Genomic DNA, 23,043 nt, shown 5'->3' with positions numbered 1-23,043 from the left:
TTATCTTTGATATTTTTTTGTAATTCTTGTTCTTCTTAGCATCCAACCAAATTTGTACAGCCTAATAATATTATTGTTGTTTTCTAACATATATATATTCTTTTCTTTTCATAAAAGACTACAAATATCTCAACCCTCACAAAACGAATTTTATTTGCCACTAGCTCAGTGGTGATGGAAGCCTCAATCAACATGTACCTCCAGTATTCAAATTCAACACTAGGCATACTATATCAGCTTAGAGATTAGTTAATGAAACAAAATATTATTAATTAAGTAAACAAAGTCTGTGTAAAATCTTGACTTGCGAATTCAATTCCAAATTAAAGGCATGAATACACATGTTGAAATGGAACTGTAGGTAGGCTTATCTAAATTAACCAGGTATATATAGCTTTATGTATGGAATTAAGCATTAATTGTGTACTATATAATTTTGTACGTAGCTAAAATTAAAAAAAAAAAAACTAATCTTAATTTCTACTTGATTATATTATCGTCACCGTTTTAATCTTAATAATCTTAATTCCTCAAATAAAGAATTCATGATCTATCCTGCCAAATCATGGAGAAGCTGTGCTCCCATCAAATTTCTGTAAGGCAGGTTTTGTCCTTCACCATCCAAAAGAGAGTACTGAACTGGTTGGCAATCTTCAATCTGGTCCCTCGGGTTTGGGTAGTACAGTGAACTCTGTGTTGGTGGCGGGAACGCTAGGCTCACTCCATGCTGCTGTAACCCTAGCGTCAAAGACACCCCGCTCTGGCTGTTCCCATTTTGATCATTACTTCCGAAAGAAACCATGCCCGAGGAGTGGTGTGTGTACGATGAAAAATCAAGCTCCACCGACCCAAAGCACTGTTCTTGGCCCTTTGGGTCGTTTTTGTTATCTAGGGTGTGGTTGTTGTTGATGATGGAGGAGGCACACTCGGAGTCTATTCGAAGCAGTGATGGCTTCTGATCCTCTGATCGTGCTGAATGAGGTGGAGGGTTTTGAACATTTGGGTTTATATCATTCTCTGGATCAGTAGCACCCTCCGAGGAAGCCATGTTGTTTTCATGATCCTTCACTTCCTCCAAGTACATTTCCTCCACCATTGGCTTCCATAGTCTCACCCTTGCATTAATAAACCAATTCGATACCTGCTTTCAACATTTACCCAAAGTGGTTTTCAATTTTCACAAGAATATACACATATGATATAATAGTAACATCTTGATACCGAATGTCATGTAACCAATGGGAAATTAGGTGTCTATATGTGTTTGAGAAAGATATAAACGTACCTGGCCTCTCGAGAGACCAGTTTGGCGTGCTAGAATATGCTTATCGACATCGCTTGGGTACCTAAAAAAGTTTTAAACATTCATATTAATTAAGAATGTGATCTTCAATATTGTAATTAGCCTAGCAAGTAGTTAAACATCAAGCGACATTTTGAAGAAAAGAAGTATATGTAATGAAATGAAAGGATTATTTATCTGCCCACGTTGCATACGAAAGATTGAAAATAATATGACGACACATCAACAGAAGGAATCTGAATAGTGATGCGCAGAAACTACCAAAATGTACCATTGTTTTTGCAAGCAGAAATGATTGAGATTCTATACGCTATGCGTGAGAAACTCACGGCACCATCAAGTTGCAGTTTGGTGTCTTATTTTATTTTAGAGAGAACATTGATTCTCGAGTAAAATCTATTTTGTTGGTTACTTATATTGGGAGTTGAATAATATATGTAAACTAGCTAACAGAAAAGAAGAGGATGAAGCAATTAAGAAGGGAGAGAATTTGTTACGGATGGAGAAAATGCTCAAAAAGCCAAGCCCGAAGAACCGAAACAGCACGTTCGGGAAGGCCACGTTGGGGTCTCCAAGGATGGGTTTCCATCATGCTCATTTGCTGAAACGCCCTTTGTTGTCTCAGTGCTTGGTCAATGACTTTGAGCCTCGGCGTTTCACCCCTTGTTGTGCCTGGTGCAACTGGGTCTTTCTCTCCCATGGCTTTTCTTGTTGTTTGAATTTGCCCCAAAATTCCATCCTTCAAACACTTGAAATGTCTCGACATGGCTTTCAGCGCCAACGCCGAGTACACCGTGGCAGCACCGTTCCCCGCCACCGTTTCAAACGACGACACCACGCTCTTCATCTGATTGCGGTAGTGCTTGTACCTTCTGTCAACCTTGAAGCCAAAACATATATATGTAACACTTTAATCTCCATGGAATGAAAATGATTCACCATGCATGCTAAAAGAATAAATGTTGGCAGGAAAAGGAAGATAGAAAAGGGGTTTGTGTTGTTAAGGTAAATGAATGAGGTGAGAGCATAGCATTAATGAAAGGGCCCGTAGTGGCTGCTGAGTTAGTTCAGGAATCAAAATCGAAAGACCCCAATCCAATCAACACACACACCAACCGAAAAGTTAAAGGACCTGGACGGATAGATATCAATACCATTACCATTACCAATTCACTTGGAGTAAAGGCGTGGATTTAACCTACTTACACGCCTTTTTCCATATTTTGGGGAACCATGGAGAAAGGTGTGTTATTTCCTTGCAAAATAGTAGTACTGCTACACCACACTCTTAAATGAAGCCAAACAAGATTAGGAACACAAACATCAAACATATATACCTCTTCCAGCATCGAAAGCAGCTTTGTCTTTCTCTTCTGCAATTCCACGAACTCGAGAGAGGTCAGAGAAGGCTTCTTCAAGGAACCACTACAGTTGTTTTCCTCTTCCCACTGCTTCTTCAACGATTTGGGCTTTCCCGCCTCACTTTGCTTTGCGTCTAGGCTACAAAACTCGTTAAGAAGGTCCTGTGCAGGCACCAAATACTTGGAGTTCTTCACCAGGAAATGTCCTTGTTGGTAAACACTTGCAGCTTTGGAATTAGAACTCACATACCCGTCTTGTAACATCTGTTGCTGCTGAACACTCACTGGTTTTCCAAAGAACCCTTCTCTGGAACTCGAGGGAACAAAATCAGGATGATGGCTTGTTTGTCGTAGCTCAAAAGACTGCAACCCGATAGTGGAAGGGTTGGTAGAACTGAGAGAGAGTGAAAGACCTTGACTAGGCCTTTCATTCGCTTCACAAGGGAACACACACCTTAAAGAAGAGTCATCAAACCTGCTATGGCTGTTGTCGTCTTGCCACGGGGCTGAATCATGAGCTCCTACCATTAGATTCTCGGCACTTGCTTCAGAAATATTCCCGGGTGTGAAATCTGAAGGCTTGCTGTTGTTGTAGTCATGGTGGTAGAAAGGGGTGGAAGAGTCGTTGATGGTCTTGGAAGAGGAGGGACCCGGTTTGGGGATGAAACTTCTCCACATGACAGCGTTTGTGTCACTCTTAGGAAACCCTATCATTTCCATGCCTGTGCTGAGGTTGTACATCTCCGGCTCTGACACGAAGCCTTGGATCTGGTTCACTAGCATCGTTGGATTTCCCGGTGATACATCAGAGTAGCAAAATCCAGTTGATGATTTTTCTTCACACAGTTGTCGAGCCATCAAATGAAATTAATTATCTATTGCAATTGTTCTTCTTAATTCATCAATTGCCTTCGTACCAATTACTTATACTGCTTCAGGTTTCTCACAATATTGTTGCAAGGGGTATGCTTGGTTTGTTGAGTTGTATATATCATCCCGCAAAATAATCCACAAACCACTGAAACAGAGTTGAAAAGCGTTAAGGGAGGTCCATGCCTAATCATAAATAAGGCCAAAAGCAGAAAGGAAGAAAGAAAGGAAGTTGAATAGTTACTTTGCTTGTTTCTGTGGAAAGTAATTAAATAAACCAGATCTTACCGTAATGGAAGTGGAATGATTAGTTAGGTATGTGGAAAACGGATCAAAGTAGGGTTGCCGTGTCTCCGGCGGTGGTCGGCGGTGGTCGGCGGTAGTTTTGAGAGTAAGTGATGAGAGCTCCGTTTATCTCAGACTTGTTCTCCTAATAAGCCAACATAGAGCTACCATGAAAATCAACCTAGGAACAAGGATGAGAAATACTTCCTCAGAAATAGAAGATCAGATAGGAGTGATGATGACCCTCATGCCATGATCATCATTTCATATATGTCTACCCATCTCTCACTCTCTCTCTCTCTCTCTAGAAGTGGGTCAATGCAAGATATAAATACAACCAAAATAGACTTCTGGTACAGTAGGAAAAATATCGAGAAAATTTCCTCAATTATTTCTTATCCCTGGCACCTACAACCAGTAAAATAAATAATGGTATTAAAAAACGAATTGAATATATAAATAAACAAAAAAGCTCTGCCAGATATGAGTTAATTATAAATAAAAGAAAAAAAAAAAACAGACCATCTCTACAAAGTACTAATGAAGGACCAGGAGCAACAGAAAGTTATGATCGTCCTTTGCCTGGTACATATACTACAAGCCGCCACATGAGTTGCTCTCTGATTTACGAAAATGTTGATTTTTTAACAAATTGTGCTTTTACCAGCCACATCCAAATCCACCATAATGTTGCCATGATAGAAAAATGGTAGATTTGTAGGGTCTGTGTTCGGCCATGAAATTGTTTAATGTTTCACAATGAGAATTTTTTAAGAAAAAGAAAATTCTTGGCGAAGGGATTAAGGGATCTTTGTAGGGAAACGAATCCCAAGGTCGAAGTGATCCTAAGTAGGAGTCTTTTAGTGTGGCTTTTTGAGATTGGTTTGAGCTAGAGAGGTCTGTTTGGGGTGAGTTGGTGGGCCACCCTGGCTCCCTCTGTTCTGTTCCTGAAACCCCCCAAAAAACAATAATAAAGGGTGGGAGAGTTTTGTTTGTGTTTTGTTGTTTAATCTGTTATCTGTTGTTGTGTTGGTGCAGAGGGTAGAGAAAGGTGGAGAGAAGGAGTAAAAGGAGAAACAATAGATGCTCTTGGGTTTGTGTAAAAACGTTACCATAATAAGGGAGTTTGTGAGAGATGAGATATTGAGATGAGGTGGTCCAATCTTTGCCATCTAATTCTTATTAATTGGTGTATTAAAGTACTCCACCCATCCTCTTCTCTCCATTTTGCATCCCATGGGACCATCTTTTCTTCATATTCATTTCTCATCCAAAAAATTATGCCTCTTCCACGCGCATTTCCATTTCATCACACCTCATTAACTTACCACCAAATCATCTCTTAATTAAACACAAACACCCTTATTAGCTTTTGCTTAATTAACACTTCCCACCACCAAATTCATCATCTGCGCCCCATTTAAGGAACTACATATATAAACTATCAAGTTTAGGGAAAACCTACATTCCAATGTGTATGCATGCTCGCTACTACCTACGTACATTTAATATTTTTCAGCCTCCTTTTACTTTACATGACATCACAATCATTATTCGTGATTTGCTATTTTCTGATTCAGATCATTATGTTTTATTCGAGGTAATTCTCAATCAAAACCACCCCTCCAAGCATTTTTGTATCATCACATATTTTATTAGGACCTCTTTCTTCCTTTTCATTTCCATTTCACGAACAAGACAATGCATTCATACATCATTCCTGCGTAATCTATCTTAAAAAATAAGGTTTTTGGGAAAGTGGTAGAAATAAAATATTTTAAACTATTGATTTGGTATTAGAATGATCGGTTTGATCTAATCAGATCACTCCCTGACATTTCAAAACGATATGTTTAAAATTAGGTTGGTTTTGCCTCAGCAGAAGTCACTTCATTCTTCAAATAAAATAACTTAAACGGCACATTGTCTTACTTACAGTGAAAGAGCTTAAAAATGGTCAAAGTTTGAGAAGTGAAAGGATAAGCAAGATAGCAGAGAAAAAATTACTAAAACAAAACAGAATCAACCTTATCCCATTTAACCGATTTGGACAGTTTTTCCCCTCTAAATATACCTAGCCCAACCATCAAGTATGATTATAGTATTTTTAAATAACCTATTTGTTACCATGTTAAATAAAACATAATAAATTAACACTACACTAGTTTGTGTAAAGTTAGACTCAAATTCTTAAATAATATTAAATGAAAAAGGTAATTGAAATTCAATATATCAATTTTTTTAGTAAAAATTAGTCATTCATAAAATTACTAATAAATGTTTCTTATGATAATAGAAAAAGCACACATTAAAAAAATATCTATCATTCAAACATAATTTCCACCACATGTTCTCATGTGTCAAACTTTCATTGTGGCTGCACAATTCTGACAATGAAATATTTGCATGACCATAATATGAGTGAACTGTAAAAATTAGAAAGATATATTAGTAGCATCATTCTCAATTCAATTATCTTGATACTTCTTATGTGGAGTAAAAGACGTTTTCTTAACAAATCTCGTAAGAAACAAATAAACATGAGTCAGAAATTATTAAAAATAATTTTATTTTTATTGCTGATAACAAAATTAGAAATTTTTATTAATAATATAAATTATTTTAGATACTAATATTTATGTAGTTTATAAAAATAGTCCCTACAACAAATCATTAAATAAAAATAAATTTTATAGATAATAAATAATTACTTGTTATATTAAATAAATTAGATACTAATTTAAAAAGTGAAAAAATTATTAATATTTAAATTAATTTTTATCATTCATAAATAATTTCTATAAAATGATATCTAGTTAATTATAAAACTTTAACTTTCAATTTTATTGAAACACATTGGACTTAATTTATCAAACTAATTCAAATAAAAAAAATCCAGAACAAATAATAATATGAGCATTAATCTAAAATCTAAACACCTTAAATTTCAAAACTTTTCATTTCCAACCAAATATCACGCCCAACCATAAACTTTCAATTTTGGTTGAAATTTCACCTAATGCGTAACTTCTAATTAACCTTTTTATAGTTATTTCACATCTTAAATTTAAACGTCCCAAAACACTTAGATAGAAATTACTAATGTAAAATTTGTAAGTTGAAGAAAGTTGACAACAAGACTAAAATTTGTCAAATTTAAAATTAAAAAGCTAATTTGACTAAATAAATTTGAAAAAACGAACGTACTTACTGCTTAAATTAATAAAGAAGAAATAAAAAATAATTAAGTGTATAATATTTTTTTTATCGTTTAATGTGTTTTAAATTTATGGTTGGAAGCTTATGTTGTTTATTCATGTTTTTGTATCACTAAAAAAATTAAATAAAAATAATTAATTATTATATTGATTAAATTATATATTAATTTATAAATTATTATAAATATTATTATTAATAAAATTTTAAAAAAATTAAATTAATATTTAATACTAAATATACATATTTTAGTTATTAATTTCTTTAAATTTTAAATTAATATTAAATAAGAGACTAATTTGTAATTTGAAATAATTAATAATTGAAATCATAATAACTAATGTTAGTTATTAATTTATAAATTATTTTATAAACTTTAACTATTAATAAAAACTATTTTAAATATAACTTAATAATATATAATGATTAATTATTTTTTTATTTTTAAATTATTAATAATTTTTTTAGTGTATTAAGTGTTTACATTACAAAAAAAATTATTGAATAGAAATCAAAATTAGAGACAAAAATTATTAGTTTCTATAGTTACTACATTATATACTATTTTAGAGACTAAAAAAGTATTGATATTTAAATTAGTTTCTATTATTTATAAATAGTTTATAAATTGGTATCTAATTAGTTACCTAAGTTTTAACTACCAATTATTTAGATTCTAAAGTTGGTATCTAATTAGATACCAATTTAGAAACTATTTATCAATAATTAAAACTAATTTAAATATCAATAATTTTTTTAGTCCCTAAAATAGTATCTAATTTTGTCAATATAACAACTAATTATTTTTTATCTCTAAAATTGATTTTTATTTAATAATTTTATTGTAGTGTTATATTTAAAATCCTAAAGTACTACTTATAAAGAAGTAACATATGTTTGGAAGAAGTCAAGCACATTTAAGGGTACACTTTAGTAAGTAATTTAATTAAAGGTTATTTTTTTTAGTATTTTTAAGTAAAAACCTATTTTTATTTATTTTTTAATTATTTTACTTTGTAAAATGTTATTTTTATTGTTTGGATTTAAACAAAGTCAATAACATTAATGATATGATAAATTATTATTTATTTAACATTGAATTTAACTAATTGACATAATCTTTTAGTAAAACCTTTGAATTGGTATCATTATTTATTTTATCTAATTAAAAAAATTTATTATTTTAGTTATGTTAAATGTTATTATTTGAGGGTTAGATTCTCTTAATTACACTATTTATGACTTATTTTTTAAAATTCTCAATTAACCTATCCAATCACTAATATTTGTCACTTCATTTATATTTTTTCAAAAATGTCAAATCAAAGGTGTACTAACAAATATTTTCTTATTAAAATTAAATATTATTGAACAATTATGAAAATCATCAAATTATAATTAATGTTAGAGTCCAAAATAATTAGTTGTTATTGGATTAAATTAGAGATCATTTTAGAAACTAAAAAAAATTATTGGTATCTAAAGTAGTTTATATTATTAATAAAAAATTATAAAATAATTTTTAAATTGGTATCTAACTATTAGCTACCAAGGTTTTACCTACTAATATTTTAGATTCTAAATTAGTCTCTAAAAGACTAATTGAGACCAGTTTAGAATCTAAATTATTAGTAGTTAAAACCTTGGTAGTTAATTTAGAAACTATTCTATAATTTTTTATTAATAATAGAAATCACTTTAGATATAAATAATTTTTAGTCTCTATAATAATATTTAATTTAGTTAATATAGTATTTTTAGTTTCTAATTTTGATTACTATTTAATAAAAAATTTATAGTGGTGATACTCTTTATTTTGTTTACTATATTGTTTTTTCAGCAATAATTTTTTATATATATAATGAAACATTTAGAGTATTTTAACTCATGCTCTTTATATACAAATACAAACCCTAAACATAGCTTAAACCAATTAAAATATAGGTAGGGTTTTAATTTGAATAAAGTTTGGAAATATAGTGTAAGTGATTTGATATGTTGTGTGTATTGAATAAAGAGGAGGAGAGAATAGAGGGAGATATTGTAATTTGTAAAGGCACGCGCTAAGGATGAAAGTGGTGAAGAGAAGAGAGCTTTAAATGTTTGTGTAGTAAAAAGCAAGTGGTCCAGTTAGGGTAGCTTTCTCCGCCGCTTACCAAATTTCTCTTCCCATCACCTCACTATCCCTTTTCTCACTTCACTCTTCTTCTCTTCCCTCTGGGGTGCACTGCGCACTCCGCGCATGCTTCCTCATCCTTCTGTTCTTTTTTTTTTTCTTTCAATAAAACTTCTATTGTTTGTTGCCTGTTCCTTTGCCCCACGTAACTTTCACCCAACATTTTTATTTTAATTAATGTCTCTGTGACTTCTGTGTGCTTTTCCTGGGAGAGTCAAGTTAATAATGTAGGAGAGACTACACAATTCAAGCTACATTCCTATCCGACCAATCATACCACAACACATTCTCCGTACCCAAAAAATTAATGAAAAAGCTCCAACATTCTTTTCAAAAACAACATTTTTTTATGTAAAAAACAACTCTTGGTTTGCTTGTTTTTTAAATTTCAAAGAGTTTGTGAGCGTGTGAAAGGGATCTACTAGGGACTCCACAAATGGTGGGGGATTGTGTGCGTAAAAGACTAGGTACGAGTCTGAGACTTCATTAACAGCACCTACATTTTTGAACAGGCTTGAAACTTGTAGTTACATGCCACTGAACCAAGCTACGAACCATAGGGTGGTCCACACCTTCACATTTATTTATCTTTATGCATATAAAAATAGCTTTTTTTCTTTATTCGTACACTATTAGATCGAGCAGCATTAGAATATATGTGCCCTTAGTGGTTAGGACCATCCTAATCCTATACTAGGCTCACTGTTATGTTGAAGCCAGAGGGCATGCATATGTAATACAAAAATCTCAACTTTTTAATCAGAGGATCAATGGTGTCTGAATTTCAGAATGACACAAAAGGGGAAGGGGAAATACTCTCATCATTAACAAACACAATAACAATATTCTTTTCCTGTACTATCAAAAACCATTCACTTTAGTAAATCCTAATTTGCATTTTTACTTGTACTTTTAATCTCTATCGGTCTCTCAAATTCGTATGACATCTAGAATCAAACATTAAGTTAAGATTGATCGGTCCGTACGACATCTAAAATTTAATATCCAGTCTTATATCTAAATAAAAAATTAATAAAATTAATTAATGATCAAAATATTAAATAATATATTTTTAATCATAATCTAAATCTTTAATTAATTTCAATAATAAAATATCTATGATATTTATATAAATAAACACAAATTATAAAAATTATAAAAATCTAACATGTTATCATCCAATATTAATAAAATCAAGTACAGAACATTGAATTCTCCCTTAAATATCTCTCTCTCCTTCCAAATACAAAATACAATACTATATTTTTAAAGAAAGAAGGTAGATGAACCTAAAAAAAATTAATTCTGTTGATTCTAACCATGTTGAAGAATAGAATCAGTAAGTTTTCACGAATTCAGGATTTACATTACATGAACCTTAAGTCTACAAATGAGACCAGAATGAAAATATTAAACTGAAAAGTAACAGTGCATGTAATAAGCGCAATTTGCGGGGGCAGTTTTATTTGCTTAGTCCGACGAAACATGAGCATGCACTGACCGACACCAATAAAGTCAATACAAATGATAAGGCAGTTAACGAAACAAAGTGTCTTGCGTACGTCACTCAACAGGAACTTCAAAAATATAAAATAATATTTTGATTCCACAGTAACACTAAAATTGACGTCAAATAAGATAGAGCAAAACTAACTATTTCTAACCCTCCTACCACGTTTAATATTTCAATTTAACTGTTTATCAATAAGAATAAAAGTGTTAACAATATTCACATCTTCCCAAAAAAAATTAACTAGATATACAATGATTTGGATGAAAACTTTGCACGTATTAAATAATTTTTCATATTAAAATATGCACGAATAATTAATATTTTGTATGCAGTTAAGTTATTATTAACTTTTAATTTATATTTACATATAATTTTATGAGTTTGATTAATTTATTTTTCGTAATATATAAATACTTTTGAATATTTAGATAATTATAAGCCTTTGCCTTTTAGAAATACTATTTAAAATCAAAACACTAATGGTAAATAATTTTTACATATATTCAGTGTCAATAATTAGATAAAAGTATATATCGTTACATATAAACTATTGACATAATTACAAATTGTAATCTGTTATAGCTTTTTTAATTTTACCAAAAAATTAAATTAGTAATAGCATAGCAACTGTTCTGCGGGATTCTCGATGCCTCTATATAACATATTAGAGTTGTTTTCATTGAACATAGCTCATATAGGATAAATACAAAACTTGTGTCGTGTTATATAATGGTAATTAAAACATAGAACAAAAATTATGAATTAATAAGTTTTAATTTCATCCCCTCATAAATGAGATTCTTGAATTGAACCCCTTAATTTGTTAAAATTGTGAATGGTTATGGTTACATGTAGAAGGTTTTCCTTAGGAGGCAAGTCTTATGAAAGCAACCCTTTATTATATATGCTTCACTTCTTTCTCTTCCTTTTGGTTTTCACCATAAACTCCAATATGAAAGCTAATTTTTCTACGCTCTGACGACAGATGCTTGAGAGCATCTGTTCTTTATATTATCATGCATAATACTAAAATGGAGTTTGAGAGAGAAAAAATATGTAAAAAGAAGTAAAACAAAAGAACCGTACGTCACTTTCAATATATATTTCTTTTTGTAAAGAAATTCGGTAAGTATATCAATCATATAAGTAATAATATGAAAATATAGCATCATTCATTTCCAACATGCAATAACTATCCCATTAAAAAAGCATCAGTAATAATGAGATCACAATTTCTTCTCATAAAAAACTTCACACATTTTATTACTACACAACTTATTACATATTTCTTGATTCCTAAAATTAATACTCATAGATTCAGATTATGTAATACATACTGTTTTTTTAATTAAAAATATTCTTTTTAATATCCTATTGTTTGTGAACTATATATTATTATAATAGCAATAGTTAAATATAAGTATGTGTTAAAACATAACGGAATATAAAAATGGAGAAAACAAATTAAATAAAAGAAAAAAAGTAAAACATCATCAATAAATATGAAACAAAGAGGTAGAATTATTCAAACTAACCGATATGTTTTACGCAACATGATTTTTAAAAGTAACAGATAAAACAAATTAGTACATATATTTTAGGTTCAATGAAGTTTTTTCAGTATAAATTAACACTACAAGTTGCATCAATTATCTCAAAATAAATAGACATACCACAAGTTAAAACTAAATCATATAAATTAATATTAAAATCTTTATTATAAATTTAATTCACAGTAAGTGAGATTATTATGAAACATATCAATTATCTCTTGACGAATTTTAAATTTGGTCAAATTATTATAAATCTCAATACTTATTCTAATAAACTACTAAGTAAAAAGTATTATGACCAAACTATAAAATATAGTATTTGATTTAGAAATAAATATTTTATCCAATAATTTTTTTTATCTAAATTTATTTCTCATAACCATTTCTATAAGTTAAAATCTTTCATCATCATGTAAAGACCACATTTAAAAATGATTGAAACTAATATATATATATATATATATATATATATATATATATTTATATATATATATATATGAAAAAAATTATTGAAGAGAAAGATACATTCACAAGATTTGAAAAAAAATGCAAATACCGAAAAAGTTTGACCTATTTTGAGAAAACAATTTCAAACCTTAAATACCAAATTTAATTGAAAATTGTTGTAAAATAAAATCTTAAGTAAAAAATATTACATCATAATAATCCACGTTTTCTTATATTGATCATTGTGAGTGATGATAAAAGAGAGAATGAGTAACGTACATGAAGTGTGAGAAATTATACAAAGTGTGTAAGCAATCTTAAAACGGTGAACAAACAAAGACTAATTAAATAATGGATGATAAATTACGTGATTATTATATTTATTAAATTTATAATTTTTTATATTTTCAATTACATTTAGAAGTTAATTATTTTTTAGTTTTTAAACACGTCAATTTTTTTATTTTTTGTAATTTTTATGTAATTTTTTTTTATGTAACATTTTCAGTTCTTCTAATATTGTAATGACATGGCGTGACGTAACGCTCCTGACATACACTGTCAACTTGACACTGACAAAAATCTTAATTAATCCTTAATTTTATAGTTAATGTTTAAGATTATTTCAATGCTTTTACCGTTGAACAAACTATAACTAATCAACTATTTTCTGGGATACACACTGGTGCTGGTTAGTTTTGAAGTGAAAAAAAAGAGGGAATAAAAATAGAAAAAAAATGAATTATGAAATAAAAAATAGGTAATAAATACAGTTAAAAGTTACTTAATAAAATTAAAAGTTATTTGTTTAGTTTAGAAGAAACGGGTAAAAGATAGACAACCTTCTTGAACATCCACCTCATCAATCATATATAATAATATCAGAATAAGTAATATATAACTAAATGTAAATTTTATCCTATAAACTAATTTTATAAAGTTTTAAAGTTCACTTCTTAATATATATTTATATATAAATATATATAAATCTCACCTTATAGAATATATAATCGAAACATAAATAAAATAATTTTTAATTTTATTTTCTATCCATTCTCTTTCATTTTTTTTTTTTATCTCATTCTCTTCACCAAACAGCCAAAAATAATTACCTTCTTATTCGTCTCTCATTCAGAGGTCAGAGGAATTAATCTTATTTGTTAGCTAACCGATAAATTCTTTCCTTTTTTTTTTTTTTAATACTTTGTGCAAATACGGTTTAGAAAAGAAAACTAAAGAAGAAAACGTAAAAAAAGGAAGGAAAAAGAAATAGAAAGCTAGTAAGATATTTTTGTAGTTTTTTTTAGACTTTTTATATGAAAAGAAACGTCAAATATTTGTATTTAATTTCTCATAGTTAAAAAAGAAAAGAAGAGAAATAACTCATAAAGTATATAGGAAAACATAATTGGATATTTTAATTCACAAGATTAATTTTATATTTCACTCCAAAGTGAAAAGATTATTAAAAAATGGTTGTCCCACGTAGTTTTTTTACACTTCTTTCTTACATGAGACAATACCAACGGCAAAAAGAATATGAATTTGCAAATTTTTCCTTTGCGCTCGGTTCTTCCTTGTTTCTTTCGTTTCAAACGTAGCGCTAATATTGGCGTTTGTTATCAGCAACTCCTTACCATTCATCTTCGCCTTCAAGAACAATTTTTTCAAGCTTTCTGTATGAAAATAAAAACCAAGGTGTAAATTAAAGACTTTTATTTATGATTATAATAAGATTTCTATATTGTTATTAAATAGTTTTTTAATTTCTTCAACAAATTGTTCTAATTAACTAATGAAATAAGTAATATGGAAAATGTTATTGCATTCTTTATTTTCTTTAATTTACTTTGGATTTATGCGGAAGATCAACTTTGGGTCGTTACTTGTTACCGAGGGCACAAGGCACAACACGTTCTGGTATCATTAATATATAGTCTCATATCGTTTAAGAGTCGAGGTCAAAATCTCCAAAATGGATAATATTTCATATGCGGTGATTGACTCTAACGTTAATGTTATTACAGAGTGAACTTTAAATCTAAGTCAACCCCATAAAATTGGCTTAATGAGGTGAGGTTTGTATCCACTTATATACTATTAAAGACTCTAATCTCTAGTCGATGTGGGATCTCCAACATACCCCTTACGCTGAGACTGCCAACTCGTGCGTGAGACTATATATTATTGGTGGTCCGATAGCGGGTGACACGATAGGCCCAACACAAACACTTGCTAAAATATACTCGAAATGACTGTAATACCATATTACGGAAGTAGACTTTAAGCCTAACTTAATCCCATGAGCCGATTTTATGGGATTAAGTTAGACATAAAGTTCACTTCGTAATAAACGTTGTTATTTCTCATACTTAATTTTGCATTTAAGAGAAATTTTTACATGAAATTTAAGATTATTAATATGAAGTTTAGGAAACATATAGTGCTGGTCCTCTACCCAACCGACCGTAGCGAGGAAGTGGTCCACATCCTTACACTAACTTTGACTTGTTCTGATCTTTCTCTTCATATCTATCCACTCGTTATTATAGGTATATTTTTATATTTATTTTTCTGTAGCAAAAGATGTCTCCATCGAAAATGACATTACAATGGATTTAAGGTCTTTCTTTTGCAGCTGAAACTGAGAGTTTTATAAAGATGGTCCGTGTTTGTCCAAGGATGTTGCAGTTATCCTTGTTGGTCCATCTGAGTGTATTTTTATTGCTAATTATTATTTTTTGGTTGAATTAAGGATGAAGGCTTTAAAGGTGTTAGGGTAACAGACAGAAAATAAGGCTAAAAGGAGAGGGCCCCACAAGGCTATGCATGCATGCATAGTGGTTTGAGCGTTACAGCAGAGCAATGGAAAACGACAAAACGTCATAGCCAACCAAGCTTCCTCTGCCAAGATAGATTCTGTCCCTAACGAATACAAACGAGCCTTCTTGCAAATCAGTTCATGGATGAAGACGAGGAGGACCAAGAAAAAGCTTTGCAACTTCTTCAATTTGCTCCATGCACAGCTTTAACAGACAACACAAATATGTATCCAATATGAAAGAAATATGGACTGAAACAATATTAATTTCAGGTTCTAGAATGAGATTGGAACTAAGAGAACTATTGAAACTACTCTTCAGTCTACCAGTTTGCTGTTTTTTCCTTCCTCTTAAAACGGGTATTTTCCTTTTTTCTCAGTGCTTTACCTCTCAGTTTTCGTAAAGTTCAGACTCCGATGATTTCTGTGAAAAGTATTTCGATGTTCAAGTCAGATTTAATATTCGATACTTATATTCTTAATACGGTATAATCATGTATCTTATTCTTGCATTTTGATTTCAGAGAAACTGGAAACCTACTGAAGGAGGAGGACTCCAAATAACTTCATTGTTGTGGTTTCAGATTGGATATATGTGGACCTTGTTTATTCCTAATCCAACAATCTTCTAAGGCTTATAGTGAATTTTGAAATAGGTTTTTCAAAATATTTGTTTTTGTTCTTTTGTCAAATAACTATTATATAATTCGAAATTTATCATTTCATTTTTTTTGTTTAAAAGTCTAGTTTTCTACTTTGATGCTAAAAAGAAAGGCAAAAATATATGTAGTTGTATAAGAAAAACATTTATTTTATACAAGTCAAATTTAAAATGAATATGTTATATATATATATATATATATATATATATATAAATTATATTATAATTAAAATTTATAACAAATAAATATCTTCAAATATATATAAATTATATATTTTATTAGAGTTATTTTTTTTATAATTTTATAACTTCTTAACTTGAAAAGTTCTTTCATGTTAATTTTTTGTGGTCGCATGATCGATGTAATTATTTTATCTAATGGACAACATAAGGGTAAAACTTTAGGTGTTTGTTTATTATTTCAGTAAAATTATAAATTTATCTTAGTAGCCCCATGATAGAAGTCGGCATTAAAATTAAACCACATAAATTTTAATTGGAAAATAAGAGTTCAATTTTTTAATTATCCTTCTATTCTCTTAGAATTTTTGTAGAATTATATTTGTTACTTTTTTTTTCTTTTAAAGAAAACTTCAGGATATATATAAGTTGGGGCAACTACTATTATAGTCAGATGAATACATTTCAAAATAAAATATTTAATTTATTTTAATATTATTTATTGAATTACTATTGATTTTAAAAAATAGTAAAAAAATATTTTTAAGAGTTAAAAAAATTAATTGGCCAGATCATAATATTTCTCTTTCAATTTATCTATTTTAAACTTTAAAAAAAGGACTAAAGCTCTAGAAAAAGTAAAGTGATAAAGATTAAGACTTTTCCAATATTTTTCATTCATTCGTTCCTACCATTTCAACTGCCAATTTAATAGTGGTTTTATTTTCCAGTTGTAAAAAAAATGGGATGCAGAATAGGCTTGTATTAATTTGACAAATTACAGTGACACAATAAAATAAACTCTTAACTTTTTTTCATAACTAATATTTTGTTTGCTATTTTTATTTCATACATATATTATTTTAAACGATTTTTTAATTTGAGTAAACTTAAAGGTAATGTTGTATAGATATTTTGAAAAAGGCTTGGGCCTTGGCTTCTCCAAAAGAGGCTGTTTCTTCATGCACCCTAAAATTTTTCTTCCTGCACCCCCATCATTTTCAAAGAAGACTATTTTAGTCCTTTTAAAAATAACTTCCAGATTGCTCTTTCCAGAATATTTTCAAAACATATTTTCTGGAATATATTTTATTAATTATGGATTTATCAATCTGGAAATAAAAAATGTGTTCTGGAAAGGGTATTCTAGGAATGATTTTTTGTTGTTCAGATTTCATATTCTGAAAATAACCTTTACTTACGAAACCCCTATTTTAAAATCATCCAAAACCGTGAAAAGATGTTTTCAGTATTTTGAAGAATGTAGGCATGCAGGAAGAAAAATGTAGGGTGGTGGAAAAAACTCCCCTCCAAAAATATGTGTTCCTAATACTTTTCTTCCTACTTTTAAAGAAGGCTTCTACGGTGCATTTTTTACCGAACAAGCATCCAATTGTATTTGTGAAAGTACCGAATTACTCTTAATAAAAAGGAAATTAGGGTTTAGTGATTTCTACAACCAATCACACACCCAAGTTCGTTTCTACCATTCTCGCACCCAACACCATCTCTCGCACGATCGTTCGCATCCTCGCATCTTGGTTGACATTTCTCCGGCAACGTAGTTTTGAGTGGAAGGACCCCTTGAACAAAGATGAAGCCAAGAGCGTGAAGGTCCTCCATTGTTGCGCGAAGATATGAGGGCATCAACACACCCTACAAGCCTTTTCAAAATAAACATGACAAGGGTACAATTGAATTTTAAAATGTTCGTCGAGTGTCAATCACAATGGATTGGGTGCAGAAAGAAATTGCCACAAAATATTTAGGCAAACTCCTCCTACACCTAATCTTTATGAACCTTCATCCTACATAGTTTTAAATTTTTTAAAATCCCCTACACTCTGGAAATCAAAATCCAACATGAAAAATAATACATTTCAAAAAAAGTAAATTCATAAGAAATTATTGTGTTCTGAAAAAAAATAAAAAATAGAACATAATACATTTAAAAAAATAGAGATTAGTGTATTCCAGAAATAAAAGGAAAAAAAATCAAAATCCCATGGAAATCTGTAATAAAAAAATTTATTCCAGAAAAATAATCCAGAAGCATATTCTAAAAACCGGAATATATTTTATTTAGGGGGCATTTTAGTCTTTTCAAACTGAAATTGAGTGGTACTAAAGTAATTGACAAATATTTATATCCTAAGTTATTCTAGTGTATCTGTATACATGAAGAATAGTGGGTCATAGAATAAAATGTTGGGTGCAGGAAGAAACACCCTAAACTTTTGCAGTATGACTCTGCATAATAAGATGGCCCAAAACCCAAAAGAAACCCGACAAGTTTTCCCTTCTCCTAAAACATGGCAACATGGTATGTTGCCATTTGTCATGCAATGGTGAGGATCTGTCAGAACTGGGACTATGTCTCACTATCATCCATAACAGTACACATACTTTCATCTCCACCGCAAACACTCTACACACACCTGAGGCTGTTATTGCTCGAGAGTAATCACATTTATGGTAGGTGAATACCAAGTTACACAGCAAAGGAATTCAAGAAAAATGAGAGGATGTGCAGTTGGAACATAGAATTTTTTTCTTCTTTTATATTTTACGTGGTTCTAATAAATTTACCATCATCATCACCCACCAAATCGTGAGCATGGCAGTGATACCTTTCCCATACTCAGCTTCTCTCCCCTTGTCTCAACCAAAAGGCCTTAATACAAAACCAAATTCCAGAAAAAGCACGTTCTCGCCAATCCAATGCTGCCACAGCCAAACAGAGCCCTTCCAGCTGAATGGGCAGGGCAGAGTTTCAGAGAAGCTTCTTCCTCAGAGCAACCCTTCTGTTGCAGCTTCCAGTGTGGCTGTTCCACCCAGGCCTCGAAGGATAATCCTTGTTAGGCATGGAGAGAGCGAAGGAAACGTGGATGAGAGCGTCTACACAAGAATACCTGATCCAAAGATATCCCTCACTCGGAAAGGGAGGGACCAAGCCGAGGCATGTGGCAATAGGATAAAACAAATGATTGAGAAAGAACAAGGCCAACACTGGCAGGTTTACTTCTACGTGTCGCCATATCAAAGGACCCTTCAAACCTTGCAGCACCTCGCTCGTCCCTTTCAACGTTCAAGAATCGCTGGCTTCAGAGAAGAGCCTCGCATTCGAGAACAAGACTTTGGTAGGTACTACTATTAGCTAAACTACTCGCTACTTTTCTCCTCTGTGTTTTGCCCACTTCATTTCACTGATTGTTTGGGTGATTCAAAAGGGAATTTTCAAAACAGAGAAAAGATGCGAGTGGAAAAGGCACTACGGCAGCTTTATGGCCGTTTCTTCTACCGATTTCCTGATGGAGAATCCGCGGCTGATGTGTATGATAGAATCACGGGTAATATTAATCCGTATATGTTCTTCGGGAGTCAAAGTTATGATGTTAAGTACTGATGCAGAGTTTTATACTTGTGGTTGAAGGATTCAGAGAGACATTGAGAACAGATATTAATATTGGACGGTATCAGCCACCTGGGGAGAAGAAAACAGAGATGAACTTGGTCATCGTGTCTCACGGTCTAACACTTCGAGTGTTCCTCATGAGGTGGTACAAGTGGACGGTTCAACAGTTCGAGGGTCTCAACAATATGGGCAATGGAAATATGCTTGTCATGGAAAAGGGTTATGGTGGAAGGTAGATTCATTCATTTTGTTTACTTTAAGAAATGCGAGGAAATATATGTTATGGGTGGTTGGGATAATCGATGTGGTCTAAAACAAATGCGCATAAACAGGTATAGCTTACTGATGCATCATGATGAAGAGGAGCTGAGAGGGTTTGGATTGACTGATGAAATGTTGATTGATCAAGAGTGGTAAGAATCATGATCCTATCACTTTAGTCTATGAGTTTCTTGATCTAAGAGGTGTTTGATATACATGAAGGCATAAAATTGCAAGACCTGCTGATCTGAATTACGATTGTCCAATGGTGAATTCCTTCTTTCCCCACCTCAGTGAAGAAACATGCTAGTGTGAACACGGAGCTGATCAAGAACTTGTAGCAACTTCAAATTCAGTGCAAAGGCCACAAACCCCAAAGCATATATAATAGTTCAATTATGAGGACGAAGAGTTCAGTGCTGTAGCTAGCTAACTAGTAGAGAAGTTTGTACCCGAGAATTTAACAATAGAAAAATGAAGAATTCTACGAGTCTCTATTCTACCTCACACAAATCTCCACTACTTCATATATCCTTCTAATCTAAATTTCCCCTTGGCCCTGAACTAATTTTACTCATTCGTTTAGTCCCTGCATAAAACCAGAATGTTTAATGTATCCATAGTCATTTCCAAAATATAAATCAGATTTATCAAAAAATAACTAAAATCTGATCTTGTACAATCTAACACGTTCCTCTCTTGTACACAATTACGGGATATAGTTCTTTTAACACATTATCTTCCTTTTTGTTGCATTTAGACACTGATATCGTGATATCGTGGTAGCAAATGCGCTATAATAAGCCTTTAACCAAACAAGACATCATCGTTGGATGATTGATTTATTCCGCTAATGGCAGAAAAAATAAAAGATCAAAATACATCGTAGTGACAAAATGGTTAGTTCTGCTATCTTATCTTCAAGTCATAAAATGATCACAGTAAAAAAAAGAGGAATAAAAATATGGGAAAAAGAAAAAAAATTTGGAGATGCGGGGTATCGATCCCCGTACCTCTCGCATGCTAAGCGAGCGCTCTACCATCTGAGCTACATCCCCATATGCCAATGAATTGTAAATTATTTTACATAGCTTTAGTTTATGTTCTAATAGGATTAAAAATTGAAACAGTATTAAGTCAAACAAATTATCATGATTTCATCAGAATGTTAATGTATAATATATACTTTTGCGCATACTCTCTACATTCAAAAATAAAAGAGAGAATGACATATACTCGAGTGAAATTTATATTTATTTTATTCACTTAACCTTTCAGAAAAACTGTTGGGGATTAAATCAAGCATATAATTTAACAAAAATATTGTAGAAAAAGCTTTCTCGTTAAGAATTCTCCATTGACCTTAAAAAAAGAAGTACATGACCTGACAAATATGTGGAAAAATTGCACAGTTGCACTTACTATTTTATAAGTCGTGAAATGACTGAAATGCCTTGGAATTAAGCTTTTGCAAAAATCAATTTCTTAAAGTAAATCTTCTCTTCTCTCCTCACCGTGCTCACCTGTGAGTGGCTCTTTACAAACCGTTAACTAAAGCTTTACTTCAAATGCTCAATAATTCAACAACTTCAACTTAGCATTAAAACTTTTTGTAAAGTAAAATCAATCACGACTATTTATTCAAACATGGTGGATATTAAGGAAAAGTTGAATGAAGGACAATTTAGACACATCTTCCTTCTTTAACTTTTTTAGAATTTTTTTAAGGATAAAAATGTAATGGAGCTCTAAGTTCAAAAGCGAATACTATCTCAAATACGATGATTAACCATGACTATGTTATCTCAATGAACCTAAGGTCAGAACAATTGACACCTACCATGAGATCCGGATAAAACTCTTTTAATTAACAATTTGTCACACTACAGCAAGACCAAACCACTCATGCATCCAAACACACTCACACCAACATAGAGCACACCGCTTGGTACTCGTGTTCCCTTTGCAAGGACCAATACTCTAAAATCAAAACAAACAAAAAAATCCTGATCTCCTTTTCTAACAAGTATTCTGGTGTGTTTTGAGGAGGACTGAGTTTTGGTAAAAAAATAATGGTCACGACGATTTATGCTCCTTTGGTGGTTCCAACCACAGTAATGAATGGTGCGCAATTTAGTAGTGTCTCTTTATATGTCGGGGATCTCCACACCAATGTGATAGAGTTAGTTGTCTAATATGTTTAGTGGCTCAAGTGATTTTGATTATGGTTTGCAAGGATTAGACTAGGGGATCCTCGGTTGGCTATGCATATGTCAATTTTGCCAATGCTCAAGATGCGGCTATTGCCATGAAACATTTGAAGTTCACTCCCCTGAATGGAAAACCCATTTGTATTATGTTTTCTCAACGTGATATCATCATCAAGAAAAGTGCATATGCAAATGTGTTCCCTAAGAACCTGGACACATTAATAGATAATAAGGTACTGCTTGACACTTTTTTTCTGCATTTGGATTTGTGTTATGTAGTAAGGTGGCAGCTGATCACAATGGTCAATCTAAAGGGTATGAATTTATGAAGTTTGACAATGATGAGTATGCTCAAAATGCTAACAAAATATGGAATGACATCTTAATAAATGATAAACAAAGGTTTATGTTGGGCTTTTTGTTCGAAGTCAGGAAAGGACTTCATTAATGGATCACCAAAGTTCACTAATGTGTACGTGAAAAGCTTTTTTGAAACATACATTGAGGAAGACCTTAAGCGACTCTTTAATACCTATGATCCTATAAATAGTGATGTGGTCATGAAAGAAGTACATGAGAAATCCAAATGTTTTTATTTATGTGTTTGGAACAACAACATCTTCTAAAGTAATCCTTGATACTCTTGGATGTAGCAAGGGTTGTGATTTTGTTGCTTTCTCTACTCCCGAAGAGGCCAGTAAAGTGTTGAATGAAATGAATGGAAAGATAATTAGACAAAAGTATATTTATGTTGCAGCATACTAAATAAAA

The 23,043-nt window shown here is 31.3% G+C and overlaps 2 protein-coding genes, 1 long non-coding RNA gene and 1 other non-coding gene across 4 annotated transcripts; 2 read left to right on the top strand and 2 right to left on the bottom strand.

Annotated features, from left to right (window-relative positions):
• Positions 1-288: 288 nt before the first annotated feature.
• Positions 289-4,910, bottom strand: LOC137811435 (homeobox protein BEL1 homolog). The gene is made up of 6 exons (XM_068613193.1): positions 4,342-4,910; positions 3,823-4,227; positions 2,641-3,682; positions 1,801-2,183; positions 1,286-1,346; positions 289-1,141 (listed from the first exon to the last, which is right to left on the bottom strand). The coding sequence occupies exons 3-6, from the start codon at positions 3,520-3,522 to the stop codon at positions 551-553; spliced, it is 1,917 nt and encodes a 638-aa protein (XP_068469294.1). The 5' UTR covers positions 3,523-3,682; positions 3,823-4,227; positions 4,342-4,910; the 3' UTR covers positions 289-550.
• A 10,460-nt stretch (positions 4,911-15,370) lies between these two features.
• Positions 15,371-16,270, top strand: LOC137809692 (uncharacterized). The gene is made up of 2 exons (XR_011080798.1): positions 15,371-15,905; positions 16,070-16,270. It is a non-coding gene; the product is annotated as an uncharacterized lncRNA (long non-coding RNA).
• Positions 16,271-18,723: 2,453 nt separating this feature from the next.
• Positions 18,724-20,552, top strand: LOC137811434 (phosphoglycerate mutase-like protein AT74H). Its single transcript, XM_068613192.1, has 5 exons — positions 18,724-19,526; positions 19,617-19,736; positions 19,820-20,033; positions 20,134-20,214; positions 20,285-20,552. The coding sequence occupies exons 1-5, from the start codon at positions 19,004-19,006 to the stop codon at positions 20,370-20,372; spliced, it is 1,026 nt and encodes a 341-aa protein (XP_068469293.1). The 5' UTR covers positions 18,724-19,003; the 3' UTR covers positions 20,373-20,552.
• Positions 20,553-21,047: 495 nt separating this feature from the next.
• Positions 21,048-21,120, bottom strand: TRNAA-AGC (transfer RNA alanine (anticodon AGC)). Its single transcript has one exon. It is a non-coding gene; the product is annotated as a tRNA-Ala (tRNA).
• Between the last annotated feature and the right edge of the window lie 1,923 nt (positions 21,121-23,043).

Source organism: Phaseolus vulgaris, chromosome 2, assembly GCF_000499845.2.
Source record: "Phaseolus vulgaris cultivar G19833 chromosome 2, P. vulgaris v2.0, whole genome shotgun sequence".
Taxonomy (NCBI): domain Eukaryota; kingdom Viridiplantae; phylum Streptophyta; class Magnoliopsida; order Fabales; family Fabaceae; genus Phaseolus; species Phaseolus vulgaris.
This window is presented reverse-complemented; position numbering and strand designations above follow the sequence as displayed.